Source organism: Diadema setosum, chromosome 16 (genome assembly GCF_964275005.1).
Source record: "Diadema setosum chromosome 16, eeDiaSeto1, whole genome shotgun sequence".
NCBI lineage: Eukaryota > Metazoa > Echinodermata > Echinoidea > Diadematoida > Diadematidae > Diadema > Diadema setosum.
In genome coordinates, this window is record NC_092700.1 from 28,176,905 (window position 1) to 28,189,480 (window position 12,576).

Genomic DNA, 12,576 nt, shown 5'->3' on the forward strand with positions numbered 1-12,576 from the left:
ACGATGAACGCCGAAATTAATATTGAGAGTGCCAGGTCACGGACTTTTGGCTGGATATTCGATTATGTCGCTAGTATGTTTTGGCGAGAATTCAAAGATAAACGGACAGTGGATGCACAGTCAAACAGAGCGTTGTTAGCTGGTAAGACTTAGAGAATTAAAACTGATAAAAGCTGATCATTATTAGCAACTGTGTGCGACTGTATTAGAGTGTAGTCCCAGTAATTGTGATATGTGTGGGTGGTCTTGTCATGTCAGGTCTGTTTGTCTGTTTGTCAATTTTACCATTGTTTACGGCGCGGCCGTGACGCTTTCCTTCGATCTAGAGTATCTAGATTCCAGGCCAAGTAAAAAAGAAAGTAGTTTCTCGTCTGACAATTCAATTTAGTTATACTGAAAATCTGTTTGTCTGGACTCGGAGCCTATTGTCCAGAGTTTTTTTTTTTTTTTTTTTTTTTTTTTTATTGAACTTTAAACACTGTTCTGTTCACTGTCAGTGTAGAGGGACTGTCCCTATTTTTTATATGTTATGGAAGAAAGCCAGAAAGGCATTACAATTTGTATAAAATAACCTCACAAAAAGTGTGATTTTACCATCCAGCCAGCCACAGGCACAGGCGTGTGGTTGTAGCCATGGCCCAGTCGCTGTATACAGCCATGCATGCATGCAAGTGTACACAAAAATGCAATGGTACTGTGATAAAAATAACCTGTATTTTCATACATTTTCTTTTAAATTGTTTCAAATTCATTCTCGTTGTCTCTTCTTCTCACTTTTTTTTTCATTTTATTTTTTATTTTTTTGGTCTTGTCACAAACATTCATCTGTTTTAACTGCAAGTTTTCTCTGAGAAGATTTTACTTCCTAATCAATAAAGGCCGGCCTCGGGTTTGTTGTGTTTCGATTCCACCATCAACAGCCAGCAGCCAGCCAGCCAGCCAGCCAGTCATGCCGGCCCAGCAGTCAGCGGCATACCACAGCTGCTTGATATAGCAGGGCTCAGCATTAGCGATGCCCCCGAGACCACTAACCACTAGAAAGTGACGGGCCACCTAATTTCCAAAGAGATTATCTTTTGGTGGCTATTAGTTGTTGGGCAATTACAGTCCTGGAAATCTGCTCAAGAGGGGGGCTCCATCTCACAAGGTACTCTCCCCCTCATGAGCACTTCTGGGGTATTCAGCCTCCTCCCCACAGTGCTCTTGAGGCCTCCTCTTCACTTCTCATCCATCTCACATCTGATATTATATAACATGTAAATGGTCGCAAGTTTGCACTGTGATTTTTTGTTGCACACACATGTTCATTCTCCATGATGAGAAGAAGAACAAATTTTATGTATTTGTTTTGACTAAAACTGGATTTTTGTCAAAACAGACAGAATTTTTTCTTCTTCTAATCACGGAGAGTTGACATTGTGCGTGTAAAAAAAAAAGTCACTGTGCGAACTTGCGAGCCCCCCCCCCCCCCCCCCATGAGCGGATTTCCCGGACTGACTAAGATTCAAAATGGACAATTTTGTTTTCTTTTATTTTGGACCAATACAATCTGTACATTTCTTTGTCAGGCCACCATAACTCCATATCTAATCTAAGCATGTAGTGGTCCAAATTGGCCACAAGAGAAAACTGTTGGCGTCAAGCCCTGATACTGTATACGGCGAACATTTTGCGAGGTTTTTATTTTTGCGAATTTTGCGAGTTGGGTGCTATTCGCGAAGTTAAAGACACACGAAAATATTGACTCTGATCCCGATATGAATGTGACGTACGCGTGTACACTTCTCCGTTCAGTGCTGGACTCCACGATCGCGAATTTAACCACTTGCGAAATCGTCGGGAATTCCGGATTCGCGAAAATTTAGACTCGCGAAATATATGGCGTATACAGTATATGATACACACAATATATTCTCTGCAGGGATTTTGCTGCACATGGACGGTGATCAACGTCGAATGCAGCAAACTCTTTTCATCGAGCTCCTCTGCCACTTGGCCGACGCCCACCAGGCAAATACCGGTCCTGCCTCGGAGGAAACGGATGGAGGGTGTGGCAGCCCCTTGGAGCATGCTGTGCACACGGTGGAGAAGCTGAGAGATTGTCTGGAGGAGGGCCAACTGAAATGTGACGTCACAGCAATGCTGAAGGAGGTCCAAGTCCAGGTACAAGCAGGGATCCTAGCTGCGGTCATGAAAAACATGGAAAAGTTGTGGAATTTCAGAAATGTTTTATCATGCCAGGAAAAGTCGTGGAAATTGATAAATTTGTATATCTTTTGCCTTTTAGTGTTTTTATTTTTTTTTTTTGATGTAATTTTGTTTTAAGGAAAAAATTTCATCGAATAAAAACTTGTTAGGCTACAATGTTGGGAGAGTATACACACCGTCCCTTTCCATGGACACTTGTAATTATCTACCAGTAAGTGATTTTCATTCATATAACACTTAACCCAGACCTCCCAACCATAAAGAATTTGGAGGAAAGAATCTGAATTTTTGACCATTCCCAGCTCTTGTTTCATCAGGAGTTTCCTATTTTTTCTGGATAATCTTACTACACACTCCTGTGGGAACTGCTCTTTCTTTTCTACTTTTGAGCCAAATCATCCCCATTTTTCAGTCAGAAAGGTTGGGAGGTCTGCTTAACTACTTTAGGTTTTCATGAAGTTACCATCTGAAAAAGGGTCCTGGATTTCTAAAATTGTACATGAGAAAGTCATGGAAAAGTCACAGAAATTATTTTTGCAAAAGGTGGAGGAACCCTATTACCAAGGCTTGCCGATATTCATTTTACAATGTCATAAATATATCATCCAGAGCTGACAAGTCTCCCTAGTTCTGCAGAAGACTTCCTGAAAACTTTGAGATGTAATTATGTGTGGATTAAAGAGAATTTAAAAATCTTCTTGACTCTGATATTATTTTTGTCCATTGAGATGCATGTAGCACACAAGGAGCTTGATTGGTAATGCACTTCAAATTTCATACAATTTTGCAAATTTCCCTCTGAATTTTTTTTTTCCAGTTGCTTCATAGTACAATTTCTCTGATGTGTTTAAATAATTGTGCAATTTTGGGCCGGTGAGCGTTCATCATACTGCAATGAAGATTATTGTAAAGTGGTCAAATTGTTTCATATCACAAGATCTATAAGAATCCAACTTACACTAAATTGCCTCGCCAAAATCAGCACCCATCTAATTAACTTCTCAGTAATATTCAGTATGATCCCTACTGCAAAATGTATGTGTTGTGTCATACATACTACCCTTCCCTTCAGGCAGTATTGTTTCTGTTGGAGAGAAAGCAGCAGTCCCTAGCAGAAAAACTTATAGCCATACATACATACTACCCTTCCCTTCAGGCAGTATTGTTTCTGTTGGAGAGAAAGCAGCAGTCCCTAGCAGAAAAACTTATAGCCAGACTGTGGCCGGATGGTGCCCAGGTGACCGATGAAGAAAAGGTGAGGAATTTTAGAGATCACTGTCGCTCTCTTCGGTATTTGTAGTTGTTTCTTCCAGTCGCACCTACATGTGCATGTACTTAAATATCTTAATGGTATGTTGGCAAGTAGTTTTAATTTTCTATATCAGTGCTAAATCTCGACTACTTTCAGCCTCTTTCTTTCAGCAAACCTTTGCAACTTGTGAGTGTTAGTAAGAGGTTATTCTCAACAAATTGTGGAAACGTCCTGTGTGAATAACTGCTAGCATTTTAGGAAGTTAAAGGGATGGTACAGTGTCGGTGGAGATGAGAATTGGGCTTTTGACTTTTTGCGAGATACCAAGAAAACACTTACGAAATGGTCCAGAGCATACCATTTTAAGAGGAATTCTAAGTTTATTCGATGAAAATCGGGTTTGGAATGACTGAAACATCCAAAAACAAAGTAAAACAAAGTGAAGTGGATCCCACACTTTGCTAGAATCGCTCTGTTTTGGATATCTCAGCCATTTCAAAACTAATTTTCATCAAATAAACTTTGAATTCCTTGTGGAATTATATGCTCTTTCAAATTTCACAAGAGGTTTTTCATAATCTCACCAAAAAATGTTAGAAACCTGAAATTAGGTCTCAACCAAAACTATACGATCCCTTTAACACATTTGTTCTGTATCTACAGTTATATGAAAATACAGGCAACTCTGCATAAGTCGGTCTCGACGGGACTGAGAAAAATGCATCAACTTTTTGGGCAGTATTCGACTTCTGCGTGTACAGAGGAATAACACACATATGACTATGAATGTACACTGGGACTTCTTGTTTTCATCAATCTGGTGGATTATTTGACAGATGTGCCGTCGACATTTGTACATGGAGTTGACTGTATATTTCCGTCTCACAAACTGACTGTAATGAATAGTTCCTAACAAGGCTAAGTTTGAGCAGCCAGCTGGCAAGAGCAAGTTACTATAGTGATTCAACAAATTTTATTTTCATTTTAATTTGTTTCTTTGTACTTGAACTTTACAGACTTTTTTTCCACAAATGATGTGATTTGTCCAGCATTTCTCTCAGCATGATACAGTGAAGGAATGTTAGGTGAATCTTTATAAAATTGCATCCACAAAAGTAAAGCCATATCTATGTTTGTCTGAAATAAATATCAAACACGAAGTTACAGTAATGTAGTCCTCCAACGCATGCATAACTGGTCAACAAAAAGGCTGCCCCTGACAATATTTGTGCAGACTTAACAAAATAACATCTGGCAAAATGTCTCTGATTTTCGTATCCTTTTGATGAAAATATCTGTGCGTGAAAATAAAAACTTTTACTGGATTCATATCATCATTTTTATTGTAAGTTCTGAGTTTTGAGATGTGGATTTGATTCCCTCTTCTTCCATTGATACATTACCCGTTTGAATGTTCACTCCCAGGATCACATTGCAGACTTGCGTCGTTTTGCCAGCGGCGAGAAGAGTCTGCCCACCTCAGACACACATTTGGAGGAGTTCCACCAACGTGTCATGCCCACCCTTGCCAAACTCCAGAGCTGTCAGACTGAACCTTTCCTACTGCAGGTGAGTGAATTATTCAAACAGAAGCTAACAAACTATTCTGTCGAGTACAGTCCAACCTCTCCTGTCCGGCCTCCCTTTACCCATATCTCTCTATTATTTGGATGCAATCTCGGTGTGATTTTTTTTTTTCTGGTTAATAATTATGGGGGAAAGGGGGATTTTAAACTCAAACATAATTCCTACACAAACTCACACTAGATGCATACTGTAAAACGAGGAATGTTCGCGTGGATTTTAATTTCACGAATTTTGCGAGCGGCAACATTCGTGAAATTAAAATGCATGCAAAAGTTCTTGCCTACACAATATGCATTGGATGCCAGTGGTAAGTCACAAAAATTTCATGCTGCGAGAAAGGCTGCCGGCTCCAATTCGCAAAATTTTCATGCCGTGAATATATCGCGTTTTACAGTATCTTATTCCCAACATAATTGAGATACAGTTACATCTAATTTTCATGTACAAGTTGTAAATGATATGCATTCAGACATTTGTTACCCCCAAATCACCACAGAAACATGGACAGAAAACTTTTCATTAAATCAGGGTACGGTACAGGCGATTGTTCATTCAGCAAATTATCAGAGAATACTGAACGCAGTCCAGGTGATGAGGATGTGACATGTTCACCCAAACTTGATACATGTACATGTAGCTACCATTGGATGGGCAGCTGCGTGTATTAAACATCGAGTCTCCCATATCTGGCCAAATCCTTTCTCCGGATGAGCACCAGTCTCGACATGTTCGGACAGGAGAGGTCGGACTGTAAATTATTATACAAGTGACTCCTGTTAAAACGAAATCATCAGGACCGGCATTTTTCTTTCGTCAAATTGAAATGTTATTATATTCAAACAAATGAAGTGTATAAAGATATCTGGATGATAATTTTTGGCTCTGAATTTTACTTCATTGTATCCAGAATTTTGTAATAACCGTGTTCGTCAAACATGTATGTGTACAGTAGAGCAAGATATTTTTGCGAATTGGAGCTGGTTTGCAGCATGAAATTTTCGCCACCTGCCACTGGCATTCAGTGCACATAGTGTAGCCAAGAACTTTCACATGCATTTTGATTTCTTGAATTTTGGCTCTTGCAAAATCCATGAATATAAAATTCACACGAACAGTACTCTGGTTTTATAGTACTCATTACGTTATGTACTTAAAAAAATATTGTCACTATTTATCCCGTCTCTGTTTCAGGTGTCTCGGAAATGCGGGGACTTAGAGCGGGAGAGGGCAAAATTGTCGAAAGATGGCGTCATCAGTCAAGAGAAACATTCCCGGCCCTCGACGGGAAAGGATGCAGACAGGCCTGCAAAAGAGTCAACAGAAGTATGAATCAATTGCATCGTTTCCTTTTCATTTGGGATATTAATATCCGCCAATTTTTCTTTGGGAAAGAAAGGACAACCTGGTGGGCGGGACATTAAAGGCATAATTTACCATTTGCAGATGAAACAAAAACCAAGCATTAGTGCTTTAAAATAGTTCTAAAATATGAGTTAAGGATAGAAAAAACCACTGTCAAAATTTGAATTTGTGTAATCGATGTTAAGTGTTGTTAAATGCACAAAATGTGAACAATAGTTATAATAAAAATGTTTCCAGACTAAACCGTATACAGTTACTGTTTATTGAGAGAAACCCTGATATCTCCTTATATTTTAGGTTTTATTGCAAATATTTCATATGTAGGATGTTTTATGATACAACAGACCAACACATATGCATCAAATGTGATATCTTGAACATTTTTGAAATCACTGCTCCCAAAGGTTAACTGGACCTTTAAGGCTCGGGAATGCATTGTGTTCTTTCCATGGCCGGAGGAACATCACCACCATCCAGAATGCATTGTCCTTCACTTTTTTGAAATAGCATTCTACTCCCTACATTATATTAGTTTTGTTGTTGTTGTTGTTGTTGTTGTTGCTGCTGTTGCTGTTGTTGTTGTTGTTGTTGTTGTTGTTGTTGTTGTTGTTGTTGTTGTTGTTGCTGCTGTTGCTGTTGCTGCTGCTGCTGCTGCTGCTGCTGTTATTTGCAGCTAACAGGGCTTGGCTTTTATGATTTTTATGCCTCCGCCACGAAGTGGTGCCGGAGGCATTATGTTTTCGGGTTGTCCGTCCGTCCGTCCATCCGTCCGTCCTTCCGTCCGTCCGTCCGTCCGTCCGTCCTTCCGTCCGTCCGTAATGAATTTTGTGGACAAGGTAACTATCAAAACCTGTTGAGGTATCCTAATGAAACTTGGCATGTATGTGTATTAGGGGGTGAAGTTGTGCCTATCAACTTTTGGGTGCACATGCTCAAGGTCAAAGGTCAAAAGGTCAAGGTCAAATACATAAAATTTCACTATTTCCACCATATCTATTGAATGCCTGAAGATATTTTCTTGAAACTTAGTGTATACATGTATTACCCAATTAAGATTCTCTGGTGAAAGTTTGCGTCATGAGGTCAAAGGTCAAAGGTCAAAAGGTCAGGGTCAAATACATGAAATTTCACTATTTTCGCCATATCTATTGAATGCCTGAAGATATTTTCTTGAAACTTAGTGTATACATGTATTACCCAATTAAGATTCTCTGGTGAAAGTTTGGGTCATGAGGTCAAAGGTCAAAAGGTCAAGTAAAAATATCAAAACTTCTTTTTTTTCTCCGTGCCTTGGAAAATTGTTCAAGGTATCTTCATGGAACATAGTATATACATGTACTGACTGGAAGTGATTATTTAGAGAATGTAGGGTTCATGGGGTCAAAGGTCAAGTGCAACACTTCAAAATTTTACTATTTCCCTCATATTTATGCAATGCCAGCAGGGTTATTTTTTTTACACTTGGTGTATGCATGTGTAACCTAATAGAAATTCTCTGGAAAGTTTTTTTTTTCTTCTTTTTTTGCCTCAAAGGTCAAAAGGTCAAAGATCAAGTGAAAGTGCTGAACTAACTTTTTCCTCCATATCTCGAAGTGGCTCAAGTTATCTTGAAACTTAGTACATATTATGCATGTTCTACCTGAAAGTGATTATCTTATGAATTTTAGGGTCAAGGGCCAGATGAAAATGGTAACAATTTACTATTCAATTCAGAAATTGCACTTTTTCTCCACACCTGTACCTTGAAAATTACTCAATGCCTAAATGTATGAATGGGTCAAAGTCAAGTTAAAGTCCTTAAATCCCTAGATACATGCTCTCCTATTCATCCAATTAAACCTAGGTCAAGGAAGGTGAACATTCAACACATTTGTGACAAACTTGTCATTTCAATATTTTGCCAATTTTGTGAAAATATAATCACACATTGTTCACATGTACTATCTAGACCTATTGGGAAAATCATGCATTATGGCGGAGGCATACCAGTCGCCAAAGCGACATTTCTAGTTCAATCGTGATTGTTGATTATATCTTGTGTTGTTGGATCCCTATTTACTTTGTTGGTGCAGACTTCATACAGTTTGCATTGATAGTGCTTTCCCATCTCCCTATTGGAAGCTTTATATCACAATGTGTGTCAAGAAAAATCTGCATGAGAGATACATATTATGGGATGATTGTCCTATAAGTTTAACAATCTCTCTGTTTTCCTGCTTACAGGACTCCCAGCACTCTCTTTCACCCACTAAAACCTCGTCACCAGTCGGCAGAAAAGGTAGGCACTGTTTCTGTTGTGAAAAAGAAGAAACAAAATCTGTTCTACCCAGTATGCGAATGTATGTTTCTCTTTCCTTATCAATTTTTATGCCTCCACCAACGAAGTGGCCAGAGGCATTATGTTTTCGGGTCGTCCGTCCGTCCGTCCGTCCGTCCGTCCGTCCGTCCATACGTCGGTCCGTACGTCCGTACGTCTGTCCGTACGTCCGTCCGTACGTCCGTCCGTCCCGTTTTGTTTTTGTCGATATTTCAAGAACCGTGTGGTGGTTTTACATCAAACTTGGTATGAGGATATATCCTTGGGGGATAATACTTTGTGTGGATTTTAGGGTCACAGGGTCAAAGGTCAAAGGTCACAGGTTATTTTGTAAAAAAAAATTGAAATTTCATGTTTTTCTCCATATCTCGCAAATGGTTCAAGGTATCTTCTTGGAACTTAGTATATATGCTTGTACCGATGGGCAGTGATTATCTAGGGAAGTTGGGGGTCATGGGTCAAAGGTCAGGGGGTCAAAGGTCAAGGTCAACTCCTCAAAATATCACTACTTTCCTTATATTTATGCAATGCCTGAAGGTTTTTTTTTTTTTTTTTTTTTTTTTAAATGATGTATGCATGTATTACCCAATATATATTCTGTGGGAAGTTTCTTGCCAAAAGGTCAAAGGTCAAAAGGTCAAGTGAAAGTGCTGAATTGCACTTTTTCCTCCATATCTCAAAAGTAACTCAAGGTATCATCATGAAACTTACATATTTATGCATGTTCAACCTAACAGTGATTCTCTCTGGAACTGTGAGGTCAAAGGTCAAAGGCCAGGTTTAGATAATGCTATTTTCCCATTTGATACTGAAATTATACTTTTTCTCAATACCTTGAAAATTACTCGATGCATAAACTTATAAAAGGGTCAAAAGTCAAGTAAAAATCATCAGTTCCCCAAATACCTGCACTCTGACATTTTAATCATTCATCCAATTGAACCTAGTTCTAGGAAAGTGAACATTCAGCACATTTGTGGCAAAACTGTCATTTTAATATTTTGCCAGTTGTGTGAAACTGTCATCACACATTGTCAAGACATTGTACTATAGACCTGTTAGGAGAACCATGCATTATGGCGGAGGCATATCAGTCGCCGTAGCGATATATCTAGTTTGATTTGATGGTTGTTATATAATTATGTTAATCTAACAATAATATGTATTTAATAACTTTGTTAGTTACTTCCGTCTTTTTTTTTTTCTTTCATCTTTGATGCTCATATGTTCACCGCTGAGACATAAAGTTGAGCAAAGAAGCACATAGTTTCACACAAGGAACAATTTATTCATATGTTCTTTTAGCAAAAAGAGAAACTGATCGAAATTTGTCCTTTTTTGTGATGATCTAGTGGTATATGGACCACGAGAATTCACATTAAAGTTTAGCAACCATATGCCGAAAACTATGCAGGATTTTAGCATTTTGTAAGTAAAGGATTGCATAGAAAATATTATCAGTTGCCTTCTCTCACTTCTACAGCTGAGAAGAAGAGGCCTTCCTCATCATCGTCATCGAATACTGAGGCGGAGAGCCCCGCAAAGAAGTAAGTTTGCGTCTTTCCGGAGAGGAAAACACACTCAATAGGATCCAATTTAAGCACTTTCCGTTTTGAAGATTTTTTTTTACTCCTGGGAAATAATAGTCCTGTCTGTGCAAAGTAAGGTGCTCCTGCTCTCTCTCTCTCTCTTTTTCTTTCTCTCTCTCACACGCACACACACACACACACACACACACACAAGATGCTTCAAGTGTAGATATGACAGCTTGCTCAAGGTAATCGGGCAAATTCCATTATTTGTTCCAGAAAAAATATTTTTTCTTTATTCCAAAAAATTACCTGAAACAAAACGTTACTACATCCCCAATTAAAACTGTTTTAAGAGAACACACACGTGCACATACACGTACAAACTTGTTTTGGTCAAGATTCTTTTTTTTTTAAAGTTCCATTCAGTTAATACATGATGATATAACATAATCTTGCAGTTCTATACACATTGACAGAATTACAAAATTTGATCATTAAACATAGTATGACAATAAACAAAACTGGAAAAACAAATCTTTTAAGCAAACTCTGACAAGTCCATATTGCCGCCCCCCCCCCCCTTCCTCATTGCAAGTTCCCTCTGCCCCTTGTAAATCTAAGGCACCCTTCACCAATAAACCTTAATGCACTCCCTACAACCATCTCCCTCCTCCGACCACCCATATTAATGTCCTATCCCTACCTCTCTTCCTCCCAGTCCACGCAAACACACATATGCACACATACACACTGGAAAGCAGGTGAATGACAACTATCCACTGTGATACACCCCAGGCAAACTAGCAGTAGTCAGTATACAAATGATGCACAGGACAGAGTGGATCGGTGAGAATTGGATGCGCGAGTTAAACTTTGGAACTGTTTAAACCCACGAGCGCAGACTGCTCCAAAGTTAAACGAGAGCATCTAATTCTCATTGGTCCATGAAATAGGCCTCTGCATCATTTGTGTTATAAAATGGGCCCATAAATTCATGACATACAACCACTTTCCCCATCATGCGTCCGATACACCTGCAACACTGTACAAGACTTGAGCCATGTGTTCGGTTTTTACCGGACGCATGGCTCAAGTCTTGTACAGTGTTGTACAGTACACCTACATCGGGTGTACTGTACAACACTGTACAAGACTTGAGCCATGCGTTCGGATTTTACTGGACGCATGGCTCAGTGTGGATCAGTAAAAATCAATGCGTGACAATTGACCAATTAGATTGCAGAGATTCTTAAGCCCATTTTATAATGAATAATATCCAACAGGCACATTGTGCCATACAGAGCAAAACAAAATTGTAGTTCTCCCAAGACATGTAATCGTGGTGTTGTTGTCTCTGCAAATTTGTCTTACAGGAGCCACATGGCGATGACGGCGCAGGGGGCGAAAGCCAGCCCCGGGAAGCGAGAGGAGTTTGCCCGGTTGCGCCGCCCATGGAGCGACGAGGAGGTGGAGAACCTGCGAAAAGGAGTGGAGCGGTACGGGACCGGGCGGTGGATGGAGATCCTGCTCTCGTTCAAGTTCGACAACAGGACGAACGTCCAGCTGAAGGACAAGTGGAGGAACCTCGCCAAGAATGGGCTGATCTGAATCAGCCCCAGATGACTGCCTTAACCCTTGGTTTTGCCGAGGCACTCATTTGTAAATTGCCAAATTTTTTAACTCATTGAAGATGAGTCTCGGATATACTCGGCAAGCATCTATGGAAAATGGGCGTTGTAGCAAAATCTGCCCATCCTCATCAATGGGTTAACATCAACATTCAGTACTCCATCCATACTTGACCTTGTTGTAGATTAGCAAGCTCGTCCGGGAATAGGAATGTGCCTCAGTCCAACAGGAATAAGGGAGGAGGGAAATCTCGACTAAATTGATGTACGTTCCTAGAAATCTCTGCCAATCAGCAGAGAGAACACCCCAACCTGTGGGCCAATCAGCAAACGGAGCACAGTGAGGGTGAAACTGCAGTTAATCTAGGCGAGGAGTAAATACAAAGAATTCAGCAACTCTGTGGTCAACTCAACATAGTCACTGCTTGTGAGGGCGTTACTAAAGACCAACTCTGAGCATGCCGTCATGCATTGAACCTCCGTGGGCATTGTTGGAGCTGATATTTTGATCAGCCACATTACTGCCTTTTGCCACTTATTTGAAGTCAGAGATTGGAGAGTGTAAGCAGTAGTTCCTCTAAAAAAAATCTGATATTCTGGGATATTCCACCTGTTTTTATATGTCAAGAAGTTGGCATATCTGAGTTAGCCCAGTTGTATGGGACTTGAATAATACTGTTTGCCGGTGTT

At 39.7% G+C, this 12,576-nt stretch overlaps 1 protein-coding gene across 1 annotated transcript; it reads left to right on the forward strand.

Annotated features, from left to right (window-relative positions):
- Positions 1–10: 10 nt before the first annotated feature.
- Positions 11–12,247, forward strand: LOC140240154 (uncharacterized). Its single transcript, XM_072319960.1, has 8 exons — positions 11–142; positions 1,922–2,163; positions 3,365–3,463; positions 4,886–5,029; positions 6,239–6,370; positions 8,633–8,687; positions 10,210–10,273; positions 11,632–12,247. Exons 1-8 carry the CDS (start codon positions 76–78, stop codon positions 11,864–11,866), a joined length of 1,038 nt encoding a protein of 345 aa, XP_072176061.1. The 5' UTR covers positions 11–75; the 3' UTR covers positions 11,867–12,247.
- Positions 12,248–12,576: the final 329 nt, after the last annotated feature.

Excerpts from the sequence above, each read along its gene's own strand:
- LOC140240154 (XM_072319960.1), top strand. The coding sequence starts at position 76 with ATGTTTTGGCGAGAATTCAAAGATAAACGGACAGTGGATGCACAGTCA. Across the intron at positions 143-1,921 it reads AAACAGAGCGTTGTTAGCTG|GGATTTTGCTGCACATGGAC; the intron begins GTAAGACTTAGA and ends TATTCTCTGCAG. Across the intron at positions 8,688-10,209 it reads GTCACCAGTCGGCAGAAAAG|CTGAGAAGAAGAGGCCTTCC; the intron begins GTAGGCACTGTT and ends TCACTTCTACAG.